At 38.8% G+C, this 25,262-nt stretch overlaps 1 protein-coding gene across 1 annotated transcript in view; it reads right to left on the reverse strand.

Moving 5' to 3' along the window:
• LOC149194782 (uncharacterized) overlaps positions 1–16,843 on the reverse strand; it is a 27,548-nt gene extending 10,705 nt beyond the window's left edge. The window contains exons 1-2 of the mRNA XM_089407792.1: positions 16,681–16,843; positions 16,369–16,577 (exon numbers count right to left, since the gene is read on the reverse strand). Coding sequence (XP_089263918.1) covers positions 16,369–16,577; positions 16,681–16,843 — 372 coding nt within the window. The remainder of the gene's footprint in view (positions 1–16,368; positions 16,578–16,680) is intronic.
• Between the last annotated feature and the right edge of the window lie 8,419 nt (positions 16,844–25,262).

Here is a 25,262-nt window from a genome sequence, read left to right on the forward strand (position 1 = left end):
CCATTGTGCTACAAAAATCATAGTTGTGTAATGAGTTAGCTCAACAAATTATATCCAACTTTCAAATTACAAACAATTTAACAAAATAAGGATTTGAAAATTGAAATTGTTTGTTTACTTGGCTCATCTGCTTCCCTTGCAATCCTTGCTAGGTTCTTGTCAAAGGTACCTATGGCTCTGCTGAAACAAGTGATCTGTTGATGTATCTCCCGTTGATCACTCTCCTTAGCAATCATGCAATCAATACATTCAATCAAACCATCTCTAACCTCCCCAGTCAAAGCATCTGCCTCTAGAGCTTTATAATGATACCTTGGGTTCAGAAAAAACCCAGTTGCATGTATAGGGCGATGGAGTTGATTTTTCCATCTTTCATCAATGATTGCCCAAATGGGCCCATACTTAGCCACTCTATCATTGTTAAAATTGGCAACTAGGGCCAAACTCCATGTGGGTCATCTTATTTATGGCAGCTGATATTTTTCTTGGATCCCCTCATCGAGAGGTGTAGGATTGATCTAAAGATCATCTGATTCCGATAAGTATTCATGGAGATATGAATTTATTTGTGTTATGGGACAATTCGTCAAGGTCGGCCAGCGACCAAAAAAACCCCACTTGTGCTCAACGTTTTAGTATAAATAGAGGTGCCTTGAAAGTCATTTGGACACACATCCTCTTGGTGATCTCTTCCTCTCCACTTGTCTTTGGGTTTTGGTGGGAGGAGAGATCTAAAGAGGATACGCTGCCATAGAGGATGCCCTAGATCCTAACGCTATCATGGAGGAGATTTTAACGCAGTGAAGGAAGCCTACATAACGCAGCAAGGAGAGATCTAATTGCTGGTCTAAAAGAGAAACCATACGCTGCCCTATACACAGCTCTATTGGAGAGCCCTATGCTTCCCTGTACACAGCTCTATTGGAAAGCCCTACGCTGCCCTATACACAACTCTATGGAGAACCCTATGCTGCCTTATACATAGCTCTAGGAGAGCCCTACGCTGCCCTATACAAAGCTCTATTGGAGAGCCCTATGCTGCCCTATACACAGCGCTATTGGAGAGCCCTACATTGCCCTATACACAGCTCTATGGAGAGCCCTACGGTGCCCTATACGTAGCTCTGTGAAGAGCCCTACGCTGCCCTATACGCAGCCCTATGGAGAAGCTCTATGCTGCCCTAATTGCAGTCCTCCAGGTGATATAAACCAAGACTATTCAAGCATGCCCCAGTTACAGCCCTAGAGGAGAAGGTCTGAAAGAGGCTTGTATGACATGGAGAAGAGTGTTGAAGGATATACATTGAAGTCTGTCCAGCAACGCAACAAATGTTAGGACTATGTTGATAATAGTACAATGACTTGGACGAAGAAAACAGTGATAATGCATTGAAGCAGCATGATGTTGCAAGCAGCAGATATATTGCAACAACATGTTGATGAATTTTGTAGCATGATGGGTACAACGATGAAGTGTATCATAGCATAATGAGGCGCAACACAATGGTGAGGTATAGCAATATGATATAGCAAGTTCATATTGCTGCTAGTATAACACATTGGGACAGCAACATGATACTCAGTGCAGCAAGTACAACTAGGATGCCAGGGATAGCAAGCATGCTAGGGACAACAAGCATGCTAGGGACAACAAGCAAGCAAGGGACAACAAGCTAGCTAGGTGCAGCAAACACATAGGTCAGTATGGCAACATGGTGCAGCAATGGCACATGACGCAGTACAGTGATGGGTACTGTCATGATTGATGAAGCATGATGAGATGTAGCATTCTGATGATGGGTGCAACATGGTGCAGCACGGTGAGGCGCAGCATGATGATGAGATGCAGCACGATGATAGGTGAAGGAGTCACCTTGGAGAATCAGTTGAAGCGGCATGTCTTCAATTGATCTCATGTATCATCTTCTTAGAGATGATCTATGTTCTCATCTAGATAAGTCAAAGTGTTGACTTCAGTTGTAAAGGTACTATCTCTCTCTCTCTCGTTGAACTGTTGAAGAACATATAAGAAGAAATGATCAAGGGTTTCCCCACATTGGGGTTTGTCCCTAGCTAGAGCCACATCTTGTGTCCTCTTGTCTTGGCTTGTCTTCTACGATTTATGTTTATGTTCTATCTGCAGTTTACTTTAATGCTGATGTGATCGCTAATTTGGAAAAGTTATTGAGCTAACTATGAAAATTGAAATAAATTGCTCTAAGCATAGAACATACCTAAACTTAACAATCATTGTATGTTGTCTTTATTTGCTCCTTTGCTTGATCCACAGCCTCATAAATGAAGCCCATAGCCAATCTTTCTGCATCCACAACCACAACACCTTAACCAGTGGCTCAGCGACCTTCACAATCTCTACTGCCTTTTTCCAAAATATTTCTTTATTAACTTTCTTTTTCACATATTTTCCATCATGTTTGCGAGACCATTGGCTTTCATTCCATTCATCACTAGAAAACAGCCTTTGCAAGTTTCTATGTTGGGAAAGCATAGATTGCAATGTCAGAAAATGAATTGCAAATCTAGCGATGGCAGACCTAATAATATCCCTGCCCCCTATGTGTTTCCTCATTAAGCTCAAAATCCATGATTGATTGTAGATATATTTTGTTATGCTTTTGGCATGCTCTACAGTGTTCTTGACCCAATCTATTTTTCTAATATCCTCAAGCATGAGGTCTATGCAATGTGCAGCACATGGGGTCCAAAAGATGGTTTTGTGTTTTTCCTCGAACATTTTACTAGCAAGAACATAGTTAGAGGCATTATCTGTGATGATTTGAACAACATTAGCCACCCCCACCTCTTCAACAACCTCATCCAAAAGCTGAAATAACAAGTGTGCATCTTTCACCCTATCAGATGCATTAACTGATTTTGGAAACATGTTTCCCTGTGGGCAAAAGATAAGAAAGTTTATGATGGTATGGTTCCTTTGATCCGTCCATCCATCTGACATGATGGTACATCATGTTTTTGCCCATGAGCTTTTGAAATATTTCAAATATTCATCAATGGAGGAAACTTCTTTTCGCAAAAGAGATCCCCTTAACTCATGCATAGTAAGGCTTGACGTTCAACTATCACCACGGGCCTGATCATCATGTTATAATGTAAACCCTTTCTGTATGTGTAAATTGTAAATAATCTCAGCAGATCCGTGTCGTGTATGTAATTGCCTAGGTAAACCTAATTTTCTGGTGACGATCTAAATTCCGAGAGGTTTTTTGTCTCACCAATCCATTCTCGGATGGTCAGCAGAGTTTTCCTTCAGCCTTACCCAAAGCCGAAGTGGATTTTGTCACTGGGATCTTAGGGGAGTCCTAGTGTTCTAGATCGAATCTATGTAAAAGTGATTTGGGAATAATCCTAACTATTTGGTTAGGTTACAAATTGCTTGGTCAGCTGAATTATATTTGTGTCGCAGAATTGGGTAGTCTGTGAAGGTCTTTTGCAAATGGGTTTTCCCCCTTGAGATGTAAAAAATGTGAAAATCAAGATGTAAAGTGTGCTGAGGGTTGAAAAAATAATTTATCCCCTCTTAGGTTAATTAATTAAATTTTCTGGCCAAAATTAATTAAATCCTAAGCCAGAAATTTAATTAATTCTAGGTCCTAGGTAAATTTAAATTCCCTGAAGGCAAAATTCGTTGGTCCTTAAAAAATTAAATTTTAAGAGGTCCAGGGACTAAGGTAAATTAATTATTTTGCTAAATTTTAAGCCCTTGGTCCTTAGGGTTAAGTCCAAGTCAAAATTTTGAGGAAATTAATTCAAAACTTTAATTTTTAAATTAATTAAAACACATTTAATTGAAATTTTCGAATTTCCTCAATAATTTAAAATTTCGATGGATGAGATTAAAAGAAATTTTGATCCTCATCAACGGTCGAGATTGTTTTGACGTGGATCACTCAAACTAGCCATTGGAGGATTTATCTTTAAATAGAAGGTCATTTTGTCTGTCAGGATCATCCGATCTCTAGATCGTGTACTAAGCGAAAAACTCTTTTGTAATCTTTTTATGAGCAATAAAGAAAGACTTTGGGGTTAATTTTTGTTGGTGTTACTCTTCGTGGAAACACTGTAAGATGTGTCATTTGCATGCATAGATTTCTTTTTAGCCATTGATGATAGTTTTCTGAAGAGTGATTTGAGTACAGGTATCTTGCTCAATCGTTGCGGTTTGAATGATAATTTAAGTTTTGAATATAATAACAGGTATCCCTATTAAATCTGAATTTTATTATCGTTTTTTCACTCTATGTTGATGGTTGAATTGAGTTTTGTACGAAAGTCTTGATTTTTAGATCATCGGGCATTCGAGGAAGTTCTCGGTTGAACCAGCCAACTTTCAATCCATGGTTTCTAAAGAGCCCAACTTAAATCTGATCCCGGGCTTATCATAAGATACTTTTTATGGGTGATGCATGAAGGGTTTTGAGCTCAGTACCTCCTTTAAAATTTGAAAATTTTAAATTTTTCTGTGCTAAATCGATAGATCGGGATGTTGAGAGTCTCAGATTATCAGATCTGGGAGCGGAGTTGGACTCACACTCCTTAGATCTAATAGATTTGCCATTCATGTATATAGATCTATAATTATTTTCAGTTTTCTAACTTGGGTTTTCGGAGTAGTTTAGTTTTTTGGGTCATTGTTTATATCGTTTGGGTGTTTCTTGTTGTCTTGTAGCTGTAGATCTGAAGCTGAAAGCTGTGCAGAGTCCAGATCTAGGCCCTGGAGGGTAAGATCTGGATCTTTAGGGGTCCATCAGCATCATTTTGGCAGGGATCATATCCAGATTTCACAGTCCAAGGGTTTGAATTTATTTATTTTCAGATCTGGAAATTTTCATGAAGGTTTCATTAAGAAATCTGAAGTAGAAGGATTTAAAATTTTAAATTAAGATTGTTGGAATTTTTTTGAGGTTCTGGTGATTTAAAGAATTTCTGGGCCACCATTTTGCAGATCGATTTGTTGCCTGGTCTCAGGGTTCACTGTGCAATTTCGAATTATTTTTTTACAGGACCCTTGCTGCCACCAAACCCTGTATTTTCTCATCCTCTGACATCAAATTTGTTGTTGCCATTCTGCCTGCAATCCCAGTTTTATTTCCCTCACCTGTTGTCCTCATCTGGCTCCCCATTGCTCTATCCTTCACGCAATCTTGTCCAGCCCTCACGCAAATCTCTCCTTACGCTGCCCGTCCAAGCATCCGTCCCACAAACACAAGATCAAAACCTGCATATTGCCTCCTTTACGCAGCCTTATTCTCCATCTTGCTACCTAAACCGCAGTCACTCTTCCCTTCCCTCGCTGCACCTTCTCTGTGGCTACCTTCAGTTGCTCATTCACGCTGCCAGAGAAACCCGCAATTTTTCTCCTGTCCGTTGCTACCCATCGCTTCCCCTTCTTTTTGATCCGCAACAGCTCCGCATTCCTATCCTCCTTCGTTGCTGACCTCTCTGTGTGCCTCTTCTTCCAACTTCGAACTCCTTCCGCCATCAGAACCTGCACACAACAGCTGCAAAACAATAAAACATTTAAAAAAATTTATTTCATGTATGTGTGTGTTAGTTTAGTTTTTAGGTTTTATTTTCATTAGTTTCTTTTTCATTTAGTTTAGGTTTGTATATAGTTGCACCACTGTCATGCTGCATTATGTTGCACCATTCATCATCACTATGTTGCATCATGCTGCACTTTGCTGCACCATTCATCATCATTATGCTGCACCACTGTCATGTTGCACTATGTCGCACCACTGTCATGCTGCACTATGCTGCACCATTCATCATCATTATGTTGCACCACAGTCATGCTACACTATGTTGCACCATTCAAGCCATTACTACAGTATCACTGAGGTCTTCATTGTTGCTTCTTTACCATGTCAACATGATCCATTGAGATCTTCACTATGATCTCTATGTTTTCATAGATGCACTAAGATCTCCTATTATGACAGTCATTTCATTATGTCAACGAAGTCTACATTGAAGTCTTCATCGTGATGACTATATATTATATCCTTATCATTACTAAGACAGTGATTACTATTGAATAGACCTAGTTACATTCCTTCATTATCAGATTGTTGGAACTTTGGTACTGCTTTTTCCTTATAGAAAAAGATGTGATCTATAGAACAGATGCATGACTGCTCATCCTCGTACCTAGTACTCTACAGGAATATTATCACTGCATACTTGTCATGCCTTATCCATGTAATGCGAAGACTGTCATACTAAGGGTTAGGTCTCCATGAATTTTAGACATTACTGCTGTAACCCCATCCGAAATCTATACTTGCTTGTCCATCCGAGCATTGATTCATAGGCAGTATATCGATCTGATCTGCGTCTTCATTATGCTTATGAGTTCTGGTCATGACTGCACCTAATACCCTAGCCGAGGTGCAGTCAGACCCTGCCTTTCCATGTGTGGTCTTGAATGTGTGCTCTCTGCCTTCTTGACTGTGGCTCCCTTATCCGAGTACTTGACTACCTGCAGTGGCATGTGATCATGTTGTCTACACCTAATACAAAGCCCTCCTTCCTATACGAAGCACTCCTTCCAGCACCCTATACTTGTCATCTCAGAAAATGCGATTAGGGCTTGCTTCATTGACTGTAAATTAGGATAGTGTATATCCTAGGGCACTCCCTCTATGCTCTTCTTCATCAAACCCAAAACAGAATGAAGATAGATTACAAGTGTGTGTCAAAGTGACTTGAAGGCCACCTCTATTTATACTAAAACGTGGAGGACAAGTGGGGGTAATTTGGTTGTTGGCCGACCTTGACGAATTGTCACATAACACAAGTAAATTCATATCTCCATGAATACATGTAGGAATCGAATGATCTTTAGATCAATCCTACAGAGGAATCCAAGAAAAATATCAGCTGCCATAAATAAAAAGACCCTCATGGAGTTTGGCCCTAGTTTCCAATTTTAACACTCCCTCTCAACTAGGGAGAACTCCATCTGCTAATCCATCTGCCAGTCCGTACTATCTCAGGTATCAGTGCCCTGCACTGCTCTGTTCTGCTCTGCTTTGCTGAACTATGAAGAAGAAGAAGTGATCGATAATGTATCATACCATCCTCTATTGACCCGTAGTCAGTCCTATATAAAAGAGAGTGTCTCATACCACTCTTACTGATCTGAAGTCAGTTCCAAATAAAGAGAGTGTATCATACCACACTTACTGATCCAAAATCAATTCCAAATAAAGAGAGTGTATCATACCACTCTCACTAATTCGAAATCAATTCCAAAAGAGAGTGAGTTATATCATTCTTACTAATCTGAAATCAGTTCCAAATAAAGAGAGTGTCAAAACACTCTTACTGACCCGAAGTCAGTTCCAATTGACCCCAGATCAATATCATCCTAGCATAGGGAGTACAATAGTTACATGATGCATCAATCGGTACTACTATGGTCCCTATCCTCATTTCCCTACTCATTGGCCAGATGCGAGGTACTTCCCATGCGTCCCAAACTGCATGGGTAGGATGTCTCAGCAAGAGAAGGATGAACCACTCATCCTGCCTACATGTCGCCACGGGGTATCCCAGGGGAAGGTTGAACCACTCACTACACAAAAAATCACTAGGGGAAGGCTGAACCACTCACCCTATGATTGTATCTTGATGGGAGAAGGATGAGCCACTCATCCTGCCTACATAGCAGACCACTAGGGGAAGGCTGAACCACTCACCCTATGGTTGCTCATCACTCCAAGAAGTACCCCCAAGCCCCCGGAGCTCCCAGAGCTCAATGTCCATATCATATAGGACCTTCAGGAGAAAGTCTCTCCACGACTCCTCGTCGTTCTCAGAAAGTCAAGAATTTGACCTTTCCCAGGGGCTTTATCTGAATAACGGTGACCTGCACATCAGTCCCAGAGTGATGGAGCCTTCCTGCTCCTCGTTGTACCATATCCCAGATAAAGTGGTACCTGATGTTTGTATGCTTGGAGCGATTATAGAACACGAGATTCCTTAACAATCGAATCCCCCTCTGGTTGTCACAGAAGATCACGATGGTATCCAGCACGAGTCCAACCAACTCACAGAAGAGCTTCCACAACCAGACAGCTTCACAGGAGGCCATACTCACAGCTATGTATCCGACCTCATTGGTGCTCAAAACAACCGACTTCTGCGTCCTGCTCATCCAAGATCTTGAAGCATAACCCAAAGAGAATCAGCACCCAAAAGTGCTCTTGCGATCCTCCACACTGCCTACCCAGTCAGCAACAGAATAATCATGCAGCGTCATATTTCTGGCAGTGTATCTCAATCCATGAGAGATTGTGCCCTGAAGATATCTCAAATGATTCTGGGCACCAATCCAGTGAGGCTCAACCATATATGAGCTCAATATGCTAACTGCAAAACATATATCCAGGCGGGAGTTCACCAAGAACATCAATGCTAGTGTGAGTTTATGAAACTCAGAGGCATTTCCCAAATCAAGTCCAGCATCACTATCGCATAACTTCTTAAAGTTAGGCTTCATCGAGGTAGTCACGGGCTTGCAGTTCATCATTCCAAATCCGGAATCCAACTCCCTCTCACTTTTGCAAATGAGAGGGTCTACACCTGTCAAAAAGAGGTAGTCCTCATAAGGTGCCAGTATGAGAGGTCTATCATCCACAACCTTCAAGCAATGGTTTGGATTGGCGTCACTCCTAGTGAGTCTCAGCTTCATCAAATAGTTGTCTATCCTTTCATACCAGGCCCGGGGTGCTTGCTTCAAGCCATAGAGGGCTTTCTTCTACCTGCATACGTGAGATTTCCCGATCATGAATCTCAAACCCCTCTGGTTGTTCCACATCCATGGTCTTGCTATTACATGAGGGGAATGGTCCCCTTGTAAATTTTCCTTCGGTACATCTTGGACATGTACCTTCATGCTCTTCTTTGGATTCAGGCATCCCTATCACCATCTGTCTCACATCGGGTAGGGTCTTACGACGAAGATGAGCAGACCTCCGGTGTCATTGAAGAGATGTGTCACATGACATGGTCCCTAATGGACTTCCTGCAACTTGATACAAATTGCCAACCCTGAACCCATGAGTAAAAGCATCTTGAATATTCCATTTTCAAACACGTACCTTTCCATCGATCAATGCCACCTTGAAACCTTTGACTTCCACTGCCGAAATGGACACCAGGTTCTTCTTGAGATCAGGTACACAAAGAACTTCTTGTAAATGAATCGTGCTACTCTCATTCAATTGAAGGGTAGCATTCCCTACACCCTTTCCGAGATAGGTGGCATCCTCTCCAAGAATAATCTCCACGATTGTCTCCTTCTCTATCAAATTAGAGAGAGCTTCCTTGTATCCGATGAAGTGCCTTGATGCACCACTATCAATATACCACCTTTTCAAAGTGTCCAGAGGAGAGGTAGTGAAGAGAGCTGATCTCCTCTTGCTTATTTGAAACAACATTATATTCTTCATACCTGGAGATCCTTTCTTTCTTGAAGAGACGGCCATTTCCTTGATGACCTGCATTCCCTTTTCCTTTGCCATTGTACCTGTCATTCCTCTGATCATTGAAGATACCCATGGAATGATTGTTATCATCATCAAGTGATGTGTCCCTTCTATTTGGACACTTCCTTGCATAATGGCCAAACTTATTGCAAGCAAGGCATCTGCCTTTCCTTCCATTCTCAGATCCGGACTTCCCATTGAAGTGACCTATAGGTAGGCCACCAGATGCTTTCGCTGTGCCACTTTGATAATCTTCTTTGCTACGACTTCACCCTTGGTGAATTTGAAGTGGGATGAGGAACCCATTGAGTCTTTTGACCTTATCCAACTGTCTTTGGTGATTACTCTTTCACTCTTGCTTGGGCTTTGTCTTCACCTTAGCTCTGAAACCATGTTAAATTTTAGGTATGTTTTATGCTGAGAGCAAATTTACTTCAATTTTCCATATTAGTTCAATATCAATTCCAGATTAGCAATCACATTAAGCATGATAGTAAAATGCAGATAGAAAATAAACATAAATCGCAAAAGACAAACCAAGACAAGAGGACACAAGATGTGGTGCCAGCCAAGGACAAACCCCAATGTGGGGAACCCTTGATCAATTCTTCTTATGTTCTTTAATAGTTCAGCAGAGAGAGAGAGATAGTACATATACATCAGAAGTCAACATTTTGACTTGTCATAATACGAGCAGAGATCTTCTCTAGGAAGATGACACATGAGGTAGCAGATCTGAACACAGGTGATTCCATCACCATATTGTACCCATCACTGTGTTGCACCCATCACTGTGTTGCACCATTCATGTCGCACTACGTTGTACCATTCATCATCATTATGTTGCACACATTGTCATGAGGCACTGTGTTGCACCATTCATCATCACTATGTTGCACCATGTTGCACCATTCATCATCATTATGTTGCACCACTCTCATGTTGCACTATGTTGCACCATTCATCATCACTATGCTACACCATTCATCATCATTATGTTGCACCACTGTCATGTTGCACTATGTTGCACATTCAAGCCATTACTACAATATCACAGAGGTCTTCACTGTTGCTTCTTTACCATGTCAACCTGATCCATTCAGACCTTCACTGTGATCTCTATGTTTTCATAGATGCACTGAGATCTCTATTATGACAGTCATTTCATTATGTCAACGAAGTTACATTGAAGTCTTCATCATGATGACTGTATCTTATATCCTTATCATTACTGAGACAGTGATTACTATTGAATAGACCTAGTTACATTCCTTCATTATCAGATTGCTGGAGCTTTGGTACTGCTTTTTCCTTATAGACAGAGATGTGATCTATAAAACAAATCCATGATTGCTCATCCTCGTACCTAGTACTCTACAGGAATATCATGACAACATACATTTCATGCCTTATCCATGTAATGCAAAGACTGTCATACTAAGGGTTAGCTCTCCATGAAGTTTGGACCTTACTGCAATAACCCCATCCGAAATCTATACTTCCTTGTCCATTTGAGCATTGATTCATAGGCAGTATATCGATTTGATCTGCGTCTATATTATGCTTATGAGTTCTGGTCATGACTGCACCTAATACCCTAGTCGAGGTGCAATCAGACCCTGCCTTTCCATGCGTGGTCTTGAATGTGTGCTCTCTGCCTTCTTGACTGCAACTCCCTTACCCGAGTCCTTGACTGCTTGTGGGGCATGTGATCATGTTGTCTGCACCCAATATGAAGCCCTCCTTCCTATACGAAGCACTGCTTCCTGCACCCTATACTTGTCATCTCAGAAAATGCAATTAGGGCTTGCTTCATTGACTGTAAATTAGGATAGTGTACATCCTAGGGCACTCCCTCTATGCTCTTCTTCATCAAACCCAAAACAGAATGAAGAGAGATTACAAGAGTGTGTGTGTCAAAGTGACTTGAAGGCCACCTCTATTTATACTAAAACTTGGAGGACAAGTGGGGGTAATTTGGTTGCTGGCCGACCTTGACGAGTTGTCACATAACACAAATAAATTCATATCTCCATGAATACATGTCGGAATCGAATGATTTTTAGATCAATCCTACACCTCTCGACGAGAGGAATCCAAGAAAAATATCAGCGGCCATAAATAAGAAGACCCTCATGGAGTTTGGCCCTAGTTGCCAATTTTAACAGAAAGGCTTGAAAGAGGAAGATTACAAGAAGGTTGTTGATCTCTCTTAGAAGGAGATCTATTTAAAAGGCTCATTGAAAGGCATCTTTGAAGAAAGCATCAAAGGATCTTGATATCATTCATCACTCTTGAAAGTTGTTGTTGAAGGAACCATATTTCAAGGATATCACTGAAGTCTCTTTGAAGATCTTGAAAGCATCAAGATAGTTGGAGACATTATCAAAGAAGAAGACTCTTGATTGACAAGTATCATATTATTTCTCTATGTCTGAATCTACGGGATCATATGGGTTCTTTCTGCAAGGAAAGCAATAAGCTCATTGGATCAACAAATTTCCTAGCATGGAAGAAAATGATTGACCTGGCACTTGTGGAACATGAAGTAATGGAATATGTTCTTGGTGAAGTTGTTGAACCCAGCAAAGATAAAACTCAAGAACTAGCAAAATAGTTCCCTTTGTTGTTGATTTAAAGACTTCTAAGGTTGTGTATGATAAGCTAGTAAAGTTGTACTCTATAAGCACATCAGGTCAAAAGATTTACTTGAGAAACCAACTATATTGTATAAGGAAATCAAAGGATGAAGACACAGCCTCCCATCTGATGAAGATTTCTAAAATAAGAGATCAATTGCATGGGCTTGGGGAGACAATTATTTACTGTGAGATGACCATTTGTGTATTGAATGCTTTGCCACCAGAATGGAGCAATTTTGCAACTAACATTTACTCTAAGAAAGATACAACTCCTTTTGATGAGTTGTGGACTCAATGCATCTTGGAAGAGAGTAGGATCAAGGCAAAGGATGACATTGAATCAAATGAACAATCTCAAGCCTTTATTGCAAGAACCAAGGATTTGAAGAAGGGAAAGTTTGGAAAGTCCAAGAAGAAGCCAGATATGTCGAGGGTTCAATGCTTTGGATGCAATGAATATGGACACTTTAAAAGGGATTGTCCAATCAAGTAGAACAACAAAAGAAAGGAAATAAGTGAAGCTCTCACAATTGAAGATAAGGGAGAACCAGAGAAGAAGCCAAAAATAGAGATGTCAAAGATCTCTACTATTGAAGAAGGCATCCTCTCTAACAGGTTCTTTATGAATTTAATCTTTCCTTCATTTAGAATAGCATGCATTGTTGTTTACTCTAGAAGGGTTTTGATTTTGTATGGCATCATAGGTAGATGCATGTGATAATAGAAGAATTGGAGTCTACTTAATTAAGTTGCTTCAATAAGAGTCATCTAGTTTATGAATTAGAAGATTAGGACCATTTTGCGTATTATTGTTCATCCAAGCATTATCTAACATTATGTCAGAGGTAGTCATTTTGCTAAGATGGATCATCAAGATCCTATAAGAACCATCATTTTGGAAGGTTAAGCATTATGACAAGGTTAGTATATATTCCATATAGTGTGGAAACAATACTCTTGAAGGATGAAAGAATCCAGTTGGTCAAATTGAAGGCTCATTTAAGGTCAAATAACTAGATGATTATATGGATGCATAGGGATGCATATTAGAAGTAACTCTTCTCTTGGGTAGGATTCATATGTACAGAATCCTGTAGAAAAAGTTGACCATAAAATATGCTTACTATGGTTATACGATGCTTAAAAGAAGAATTTGACTTACTCTAGAATGAATAAAGGATCAAGACTTTCTCACTAGATTATATAGAAAAGTGATCAACATCCAGTATAGTCTCCAAAACAAAATTATAACTTGTAATCAAGTTCGATCCTTGGGCACTCTGATGCATGAAGGAAGATTCTTGTGGAGATGGACCATGAGGATGTCGATGTTTTGATGAGAAAGCCATCACAATGAGGTAAGTCTAATATTTTGTTATTGGTTATATGGTTAACATATTGCCTTGCTACCTAGAAAGATATTGCAAGAATATATGATGAATGTTAAGGCAAGCTCAACATATGATCTTGGTAATTATGAAGTCAAGATGTTTTCATCTTGGGATTAAAAGGTAGCAGTGCAAGAAGATAACCTGCAGTTCAAGCTCATATAAAGGAGATCACTGCCATGAGGAAGTTATGATTAGCTTGAAGTTTGGTAAGGCTCAATATAATGCCTTCATTAATGATGAAAAGATGAAAGTGATGTACAAGATTGATGACATGAACCCTGTAACAAGATTGAAGGAAGAAGATGGCTCCAAGATACCTAGAAAAGAAGAAAGCTCAACATAATGAGATACGAAGGAAAGAGGGAGCCATGCATCTATCTTCATAAAAAAACAGGTAGTTGATACTCTTATGAAGACAAGCTAGAAAGCTTGTGGCTGTGACTTTCTAATAATAAAAAGTTGTGAATCTCCTTTATGCTTTAGAGGGAGTATGAAGTCTACAAGATATTAGTGATGGAGCAAGAATCTATTCCAAGTAAGAATAGGGATCTCCTCTCTGGTTGAGAGGGAGTGATGATGAACATCACATGTGCATTCTCTTCTTCATGTGTCATGCACTTGACCGGGACTAACAGCCATAAGTCTAAGTGAAAGACATGGAGAGAGAATGGTGGAGGATTGGATAAGCATTTGTGGTTTCCTTAAGGATAGACAATCCAAGAAAGGAAAGGTATCAACACTCTTTGAGGATAAGACAAGTATCCAAGATAAGATTGGTCGAAGAGGACTGATATTCTTTAAGGATTAAGGGATAAAAATCCAAGATAAGAATAGTCCTAAAAGGACATACCTTGTGAACATTAGGATGAGGTATGTGCCTTAGAGGTAATGTGATATCTCATGTAAAGCCTCCCAACATAATGCTCTTAAATGAAATTGAGCTTGTCTAGTTAGGCCTCAAAGACAGTGCTGGTTATAATGTCGATGCTTGCAATTGCCTTATCAATCTGAATCTTCTTATGAGAACTCTTCAATTTGAGAATGATGTTGTACTCTTCAGGGAGTGTTGAAAATGTAACTAGTTTCGGTTTTCATAGTTGTTATTGTACTCATTTCAATATGTATATCTTAAGTAACAAACAAAAGAAAAAAGAAAATTGTTATTTTAAAGGCATGGGTTTCATGCTTCTTGTTGATGGTCTTCTAGGTAAAAGCATGTTCTTCATGCTTCTAGGGTTTGTTAGGTCACGGGATTTATCGTTATGAGTCAAGAGAGTCAACATCATGATTATAAGACCCTTCTGGGCAAAATGTACCTTGTAAAAGAATTGATTTTGTCTAGAAAGTCCTAGAAACCTCCAAAGTACAAGTCAGCCCTGGTAGCGACAAGTCAACCTAAAGGAGGGAATTCGACCCCCTAGAAAGGCTATAAATAGGAGCAATTTCGACCTCATTTGGCACATTCACACACACAAGTTCGATCTCTCAAGAAGAAGTTCGACTTGAAACTGGGAGAAGCAAAACAAGAAGAGTGAAGGTCTAGAAGACAATGAGAATCCAAAAAGAAAAAGAAAGGCTTGTTTTTGGGCTCCATCTTTCTCACACGTGCGAAATCTAGGGTTTCTATAGCTTCCAGGAAGGCTGAAACTGCAAGTCCGAATTGCAGGAGATCAAGTTGCAGGATCAAGCTGTTGGAAGGGCGAGTATTCTAATTTGACTTTATTGACCTTGGGAGACATTGTCTTGCTCAAAGAAGGATCTCTTGAAAGATTTCCATGTGCCTGAATTAGGGTTTCTGCAACAATTACAAAGCTGAAGTTGCAGGGTCGAAGTTGGGGGACGAAACTAAAGTTAGAAGCAAGTTGAAGCAGGATCCCTTGCCAATCTGATTTACTTGGAAGAGCTTCTTGGAGGGCTGACTTGGTACTTGGAGGAGGACTTGGTCTAGGGTTTGAGTGTTGGTTGTCTCATTTGAAGCAGATTCTATAAGAAGAAAAGAGATTTTATGGGTTTTCACTTTAGAGTGGTTTTGCCCTGACTTGGAGGCTAATTTAGGTTTCTACTGCCTTTACTAATCTGCTCTTGATAATTGTTTGATGAACAAGATCTAATTAAAAAAACAAAAAGATAAATAAAGTTCACAAGCAATTATTAAAGTGAAGGAAAATCTAAATTAATAACTGCCATATTGCATTTTCCAACACTCCTATGCCCTGAAAAACAGTTGGTGTATTCCCCTTAACATTGGGGTAACATAGAGCTAATGCTTTGTATGCATTTCGTAATGGTTAGAAACAACCTTTATTGTCACATAGAACATGAGTTTGACGTTTTTTAGGCTTTTCTTGCATTTTTGCTTTTAAATGAGCAAGAAAAATACAATAACAGGAAAGGCGTACATACTTCCAAGAGCCGGAGGAGCTCGCTTCTCCGATTGATAAATGGCAGTGACGAATCCTCCTCTGTAAATATGCGTATTAAATCATTCTCAAAACCGTTCCAGTCCCTTTCTCCATTTTCATCAAGCTCTCTTACGTGCCCTAAAACGACCTAACTACACGGAATCCAAAATGGAATTAGAGCTCCTTCACTTTCTATCAAGTTACAGTCAACACAAGATCGCTAGCCACGTTAAGCAAATGCCAGATTCTTTTCATTAATAAAGACATTTAGCCTAATCTTGGCAGATATTTTAGTTCAGAACGTGAAACCCTAAAAGCTTCATATCTGACACACTTCTAACCCAATTTACTTGATATTTAAATCTTGGAATGTCAGTTTCTGTAAAGCATCAGTTACCTCCGTGCAAACTCGGAGCAGCAAGCCCTGATCAGCGGCGGAACTTGAGTTTGGTATAGATGAATTAACCAGAACCTTTACTAGAGGGATCGCGTGTGCTTCGACTCTGTCAAGTAAGAGAACTTCCTCCATATATCTTAGCGCAATTCTCTCTTGCAGATTACTGCAAGAAGAATTGTTGATGTCTGGAATGTGCATGAATACCATAGCTGTACAAAGGAGCAAAGTCTCCTATATTAAATTTCTGCGTTAGAGAGCAAAGTCTCATATATTGTACAAGCGATTTGCGGAGGTTGTAGAATTTAGGAGTACCTTTGAGCAGCTGTGTGCCGATGTCTTTATTGTCAACCAGCTTCTCGACGATCCATTCCAGGGCAAGGCCGCTGAAGCTTTGGCCATGGCGGATTCCTCTATTCCGCCCATGAGCCGATAATTTACACGACACGCATGTATAGCATCGCAATTCGCGGTTCATTGACGGCAATCATCTCCTCAAATATGTTCGGAATGGAAATGTACTTCGACGGCCCATAAGGCAAAAATATCAACGTGATAAACCAAAAGCTTTTGAAACGTTAGGAAAGAGATTGCTCCTTTGAACACTACATAGTATATTTTTGAAGTGGGTAAAGGGAAGGATAGAAGTGTTCTTTCGTTTAATTATAGTTAAATTAGAGTAAACATAGTGAATTCAAGCTAGTTTTAAGATTTAGAATTTAATTTTTGTTGTTTGGTAATTTGTACAATTTAAAAATAAGGTGTTGATTTGAATGTTTGTGTAAATTTGTAGAATTTAAAAGCAGGGTTTTGATTTCAATGTTTGTGCAAATTTAGTTTTTAAAAACTATAATCTATTCATTCTAGTCAGGAGATTTTGTTTACTCTAGAAGGGTTTTGATTTTGTATGGCATCATAGGTAGAAGCATGTGATAGTAGAAGAATTGGAGTCTACTTAATTAAGTTGCTTCAATAAGAGTCATCTAGTTTATGAATTAGAAGATTAGGACCATTTTGCGTATTATTGTTCATCCAAGCATTATCTAACATTATGTCAGAGGTAGTCATTTTGCTAAGATGGATCATCAAGATCCTATAAAAACCATCATTTTGGAAGGTTAAGCATTATGACAAGGTTAGTATATATTCCATATAGTGTGGAAACAATACTCTTGAAGGATGAGAGAATCCAGTTGGTCAAATTGAAGGCTCATTTAAGGTCAAATAACTAGATGATTATATGGATGCATAGGGATGCATATTAGAAGTAACTCTTCTCTTGGGTAGGATTCATATGTACAGAATCCTGTAGAAAAAGTTGACCATAAAATATGCTTACTATGGTTATACGATGCTTAAAAGAAGAATTTGACTTACTCTAGAATGAATAAAGGATCAAGACTTTCTCACTAGATTATATAGAAAAGTGATCAACATCCAGTATAGTCTCCAAAACAAAATTATAACTTGTAATCAAGTTCGATCCTTGGGCACTATGATGCATGAAGGAAGATTCTTGTGGAGATGGACCATGAGGATGTCGATGTTTTGATGAGAAAGCCATCACAATGAGGTAAGTCTAATATTTTGTTATTGGTTATATGGTTAACATATTACCTTGCTACCTAGAAAGATATTGCAAGAATATATGATGAATGTTAAGGCAAGCTCAACATATGATCTTGGTAATTATGAAGTCAAGATGTTTTCATCTTGGGATTAAAAGGTAGCAGTGCAAGAAGATAACCTGCAGTTCAAGCTCATATAAAGGAGATCACTGCCATGAGGAAGTTATGATTAGCTTGAAGTTTGGTAAGGCTCAATATAATGCCTTCATTAATGATGAAAAGATGAAAGTGATGTACAAGATTGATGACATGAACCCTGTAACAAGATTGAAGGAAGAAGATGGCTCCAAGATACCTAGAAAAGAAGAAAGCTCAACATAATGAGATACGAAGGAAAGAGGGAGCCATGCATCTATCTTCATAAAAAAACAGGTAGTTGATACTCTTATGAAGACAAGCTAGAAAGCTTGTGGCTATGACTTTCTAATAATAAAAAGTTTTGAATCTCCTTTATGCTTTAGAGGGAGTATGAAGTCTACAAGATATTAGTGAAGGAGCAAGAATCTATTCCAAGTAAGAATAGGGATCTCCTCTCTGGTTGAGAGGGAGTGATGATGAACATCACATGTGCATTCTCTTCTTCATGTGTCATGCACTTGACCAGGACTAACAGCGATAAGTCTAAGTGAAAGACATGGAGAGAGAATGGTGGAGGATTGGATAAGCATTTGTGGTTTCCTTAAGGATAGACAATCCAAGAAAGGAAAGGTATCGACATTCTTTGAGGATAAGACAAGTATCCAAGATAAGATTGGTCGAAGAGGACTGATATTATTTAAGGATTAAGGGATAAAAATCCAAGATAAGAATAGTCCTAAAAGGACATACCTTGTGAACATTAGGATGAGGTATGTGCCTTAGAGGTAATGTGATGTCTCATGTAAAGCCTCCCAACATAATGCTCTTAAATGAAATTGAGCTTGTCTAGTTAGGCCTCAAAGACAGTGCTGGTTATAATGTCGATGCTTGCAATTGCCTTATCAATCTGAATCTTCTTATGAGAACTCTTCAATTTGAGAATGATGTTGTACTCTTCAGGGAGTGTTGAAAATGTAACTAGTTTCGGTTTTCATAGTTGTTATTGTACTCATTTCAATATGTATATCTTAAGTAACAAACAAAAGAAAAAAGAAAATTGTTATTTTAAAGGCATGGGTTTCATGCTTCTTATTGATGGTCTTCTAGGTAAAAGCATGTTCTTCATGCTTCTAGGGTTTGTTAGGTCACGGGATTTATTGTTATGAGTCAAGAGAGTCAACATCATGATTATAAGACCCTTCTGGGCAAAATGTACCTTGTAAAAGAATTGATTTTGTCTAGAAAGTCCTAGAAACCTCCAAAGTACAAGTTAGCCCTGGCAGCTACAAGTCAACCTAAAGGAGGGAATTCGACCCCCTAGAAAGGCTATAAATAGGAGCAATTTCGACCTCATTTGGCACATTCACACACACAAGTTCGATCTCTCAAGAAGAAGTTCGACTTGAAACTGGGAGAAGCAAAACAAGAAGAGTGAAGGTCTAGAAGACAATGAGAATCCAAAAAGAAAAAGAAAGGCTTGTTTTTGGGCTCCATCTTTCTCACACGTGCGAAATCTAGGGTTTCTATAGCTTCCAGGAAGGCTGAAACTGCAAGTCCGAATTGCAGGAGATCAAGTTGCAGGATCAAGCTGTTGGAAGGGCGAGTATTCTAATTTGACTTTATTGACCTTGGGAGACATTGTCTTGCTCAAAGAAGGATCTCTTGAAAGATTTCCATGTGCCTGAATTAGGGTTTCTGCAACAATTACAAAGCTGAAGTTGCAGGGTCGAAGTTGGGGGACGAAACTAAAGTTAGAAGCAAGTTGAAGCAGGATCAAACCTTGCCAATCTGATTTACTTGGAAGAGCTTCTTGGAGGGCTGACTTGGTACTTGGAGGAGGACTTGGTCTAGGCTTTGAGTGTTGGTTGTCTCATTTGAAGCAGATTCTATAAGAAGAAAAGAGATTTTATGGGTTTTCACTTTAGAGGGGTTTTGCCCTGACTTGGAGGCTAATTTAGGTTTCTACTGCCTTTACTATTCTGCTCTTGATAATTGTTTGATGAAGAAGATCTAATTAAAAAAACAAAAAGATAAATAAAGTTCACAAGCAATTATTAAAGTTAAGGAAAATCTAAATTAATAACTGCCATATTGCATTTTCCAACACTCCTATGCCCTGAAAAACAGTTGGTGTATTCCCCTTAACATTGGGCTAACATAGAGCTAATGCTTTGTATGCATTTCGTAATGGTTAGAAACAACCTTTATTGTCACATAGAACATGAGTTTGACGTTTTTTAGGCTTTTCTTGCATTTTTGCTTTTAAATGAGCAAGAAAAATACAATAACAGGAAAGGCGTACATACTTCCAAGAGCCGGAGGAGCTCGCTTCTCCGATTGATAAATGGCAGTGACGAATCCTCCTCTGTAAATATGCGTTTTAAATCATCCTCAAAACCGTTCCAGTCCTTTCTCCATTTTCATCAAGCTCTCTTACGTGCCCTAAAACGACCTAACTACACGGAATCCAAAATGGAATTAGAGCTCCTTCACTTTCTATCAAGTTACAGTCAACACAAGATCGCTAGCAACGTTAAGCAAATGCCAGATTCTTTTCGATTAATAAAGACATTTAGCCTAATCTTGGCAGATATTTTAGTTCAGAACGTGAAACCTAAAAGCTTCATATCTGACACATTTCTAACCCAATTTACTTGATATTTAAATCTTGGAATGTCAGTTTCTGTAAAGCATCAGTTACCTCCGTGCAAACTCGGAGCAGCAAGCCCTGATCAGCGGCGGAACTTGAATTTGGTATAGATGAATTAACCAGACCTTTACTAGAGGGATCGCGTGTGCTTCGACTCTGTCAAGTAAGAGAACTTCCTCCATATATCTTAGCGCAATTCTCTCTTGCAGATTAATGCAAGAAGAATTGTTGATGTCTGGAATGTGCATGAATACCATAGCTGTAAAAAGGAGCAAAGTCTCCTATATTAAATTTCTGCGTTAGAGAGCAAAGTCTCCTATATTGTACAAGCGATTTGCGGAGGTTGTAGAATTTAGGAGTACCTTTGAGCAGCTGTGTGCCGATGTCTTTATTGTCAACCAGCTTCTCGACGATCCATTCCCAGGGCAAGGCCGCTGAAGCTTTGGCCATGGCGGATTCCTCTATTCCGCCCATGAGCCGGTAATTTACACGACACGCATGTATAGCATCGCAATTCGCGGTTCATTGACGGCAATCATCTCCTCAAATATGTTCGAAATGGAAAATGTACTTCGAGGGCCCATAAGGCAAAAATATCAACGTGATAACCAAAAGCTTTTGAAACGTTAGAAAGAGATTGCTCCTTTGAACACTACCCAGTATATTTTTGAAGTGGGTAAAGGGAAGGATAGAAGTGTTATTTAGTTTAATTATAGTTAAATTAGAGTAAACATATTGAATTCAAGCTAGTTTTAAGATTTAGAATTTAATTTTTGTTGTTTGGTAATTTGTACAATTTAAAAGTAAGGTGTTGATTTCAATGTTTGTGTGAATTTGTAGAATTTAAAAGCAGGGTTTTGATTTCAATGTTTGTGCAAATTTAGTTTTTAAAAACTATAATCTATTCATTCTAGTCAGGAGATTTTGTTTTGGTGTATTTGGGCAATTTCTACATATTTTCTGCACCTCATCATTGTTGAATTAACTCTGTTGGGTTGAACGAATGGTTGGAATCAAAGTAGCTAAAAAAGCTTGAACAGGTGCAAATCGTTGGATGGGATGATCGCAGACTAATTAAAGTTGCAAAGGTTTTGAAATATTTGATAGGATGTTCTTCATCTCCCTTAATTATATCTAAGTTATATTAACAAAATAGAGTTTATAATAATTGGTATATTTTTCAATTGGTGTTTATAATAATTGGTATTTTTTTAATTGAAAAATAGTAATTTAAAATAAATTTAAGATTAACAATGGAAATTGATATTAGCAACCCATGACCATATATCAACTAATTACCATATATTATAGGATGTTTGCAATGATTTCAAATTGCAACATAGCTGTTGTTTCTCACTGTGATGCGTATTCTCTTACCATGAGTGGCGGATGTTCATGCATTCCCTAATGCCATCAATAAACACATTTTTTTTCCATCCACGTTACAATCAAAGAGCTACATTTAATGTCATTGTCCAAATATTGAATTTATTACATAATTAAATAACTACAATTAATTCCATGAAATTACTAAATGAAAATGTCGTGATTATGTTACATGCATACTATTATAAGTTTTAGGAATATAGTTAAGACTCCAAAGATTGCAAAATACAGGCAATCTTATTTTATTGATTGGATTTGGATTACCTCGAGAGTACAAGAAATATTTAGATTTTATTAATTGGATTTAAAAAATCTTAGCGATTTTTTTAGGCCTGTGAATTTGTATTTAGATTTTATTAATTGGATTTAAAAAGCTTGGCGATTTCTTTAGGCATGTGAATTTGTCTTAAATATCACTGGCTAGAGATGCCAACATAGAACATTAGTAATGGACCTTTTAATTATTTTTGCAACCTCTCTTACCTTAAAAAAAATAATCTATCAAAAGCCATAATGGTTAGACACCGTGAGAGGACATTTATGATGGCCCATTTAATTATTCTTGTGGCTTCAGTCCTCCCTCCTGAACCTAATGCAATGAAATGACATATAATAGTTCTAGAATGAGAGGCCAAATGGAGTAGCATTTCAGTTTAGGTCGTGATGTATCAGTGACATACAATTCACAGTCCGGTAAGAAATATGGAAGGCAGTACCAAAATGGAAATGGTAGCATAAATATGGGAGAGATAAAACTAAGATTTAGTTAATGCAAATTTTAACAAGATTATCTCTGAAAAGCATTATTAGGTTTTATGTTATATACCTAGGGGGGATAATATGGGGTACAAAGGGAGGTACCCAAGGGAATAATGTAATAATGGGATGGGCCATAGTAATAAATAAGGTGGTTAACCCGTATCATGTAAGGGACCACAAGTAGTTAGTAATAATGTAATGGCCCATGGTATTAGATAGATGGTATTGAGGGAACCATGGTAATGACCCATGGTATTGTATGTATGAGGCCTATATAGAGGCTAAAGACTCCACATTGAGAGATGTCCAAAATATAGTTTGCAGCACCAATATCTTTCATGTCGAATTTGGAGGACAATTGGGTCTTCAAATCCTGGATAATTTCTTTGTCATTTCCAATCAGCAACATATCATCCACATACAAGACCAGATAAATAACACGGTCACCAATTAATTTAAAATACACACAGTGATCTGCTTTGCTTCTAGTGAAGCCAAGTCCCCATATAAATGTATCAAATTTCTGATACCACATCCTTGGTGACTGTTTTAACCCATACAGAGACTTCTTTAACTTGCATACCAGTTCTTTCTTACCCTTCACCGCAAAGCCTTCGGGTTGCTTCATGTAGATTTCCTCTGCCAGATCCCTGTGAAGAAATGTTGTCTTCACATCCATCTGTTCAACCTCAAAATCAAAAGCAGCAATAACGGATAAAAGTATCTAATAGAGGATACCTTGGAAACAGGAGAAAAAATATCACCAAAATCAATTCTCGGCACCTGGGAATAGCCTTTTGCTACCAACTAAGCTTTGTATTTCTCCACCTTTCCTTCAACATTTGTCTTCTTCTTGAACACCCATTTGCCGCCAATGGGTTTCCTTCCAGCCGGCAACTCCACCAGATCCCAAGCCTCATTTTTCTGAAAAGATGCCATTTCATCAACCACGGCCTCTTTCCAGAGTTTTCCATCCTATGAATCTACTACTTCCTTCATAGTTCTAGGATCATCATCGGTAATAGATAAAGAAAAATTTGAACAGAAAGCAAATGGACTATACCTTTCTGACTGCCTTATTTCTCGAACTGATCTTCTCAGACCTGGAGTTTGTGCCTCTTCATCTTCTGATTCCTCCTCTGTTGTAGAGTCTGATTCTTCTTCCTTAAGCTCAAACTCTATCTTCTCAGGTTCCTTTGGTTGGACTTCATGTTTAATAATGTCTTTCACCTCTTTGAACACCACATCTCTGATGTACAACACTTTCCTTGTTATTGGGTTCCAAAGCTTATAACCCTTTAAACCATCCTTATACCCAATAAAGATGTACTTTTCAGATTTACTATCCAACTTGGTGCGTTTCTCCTTTGGAACATGTACATATGCATCACATCCAAATACCCTCAGATGTGAAAGAGAGGGTTTCTTACTAGTCCATACCTCTTGTGGAGTCTTATCCTCCAACGCTGATGAAGGTGATCTGTTGACCAGGTAACATGCTGTCTCCACTGCCTCTGTCCAGAATTCCTGTCCTAACCTGGCACTACTGAGCATGCTTCTTGCCCTTTCCATCAACGTCTTGTTCATTCTTTCTGCAACTCCATTTTGCTGAGGTGTATATGGAGTATTCTTCTGCCATGCTATACCACACTTCTTACAGAATTCTTCAAATTCCTTACTGCAAAACTCTCCACCGTTATCTATCCCAACACCTTTATCTTCTTCTCTGTCTGGTTTTCCACCAGAGTCTTAAATTCTTTAAACCTGTCAAAGACTTCAGATTTCTTCTCAAGGAAATATATCCATGTATTCCTTGAGAAGTCATCTATAAGTGATACATAGTACACAGACTTACCTAGTGATGGAACTTTCAAAGGTCCAAACACATCACTGTGCACAAGCTCTAATATATGTTTCGCCCTCTTACCACCAAAGGGGAAACTCACTTGATTTTGCTTCCCATATACACAATTTTCACAGAAATCAAAATCCAGAGAGCTATTACTCATACCTTCTACCATACCTTTACCATGAAGTATTCGAAGGCCTTCTCTCCAATATGTCCAAGCCTTTGATGCCATAGCATGGTCTTCTCTCCAGAGACCACTAGATTTTCTGCTCCACTTTCAGGAACCACAAAACTGTTGCACCCATCAATAACAGTGCTACCTTGTAGCTTATACAGAGTTCCAGTCCAAACTCCCTGCATCAATACTAGTGCTCCCTGAACCATCTTGCAGTTATCCTTCTCGAACACTGTTTTTACACCTGCATCATCCAACTTGCTTATAGAAATCAGATTTTTGGCTAATGTAGGATATGCAACAACCGGAAGTGTTCTAACCCTTAAACTTGCAACCCAATACTTTTCCGCAACCAACAATTCTAGCCTTCTT

This window comes from Pinus tabuliformis, chromosome 2_2 (genome assembly GCF_031772625.1).
Source record: "Pinus tabuliformis cultivar Carrire ecotype Pingquan chromosome 2_2, CPIR1, whole genome shotgun sequence".
Classification (NCBI taxonomy): Eukaryota; Viridiplantae; Streptophyta; class Pinopsida; order Pinales; family Pinaceae; genus Pinus; species Pinus tabuliformis.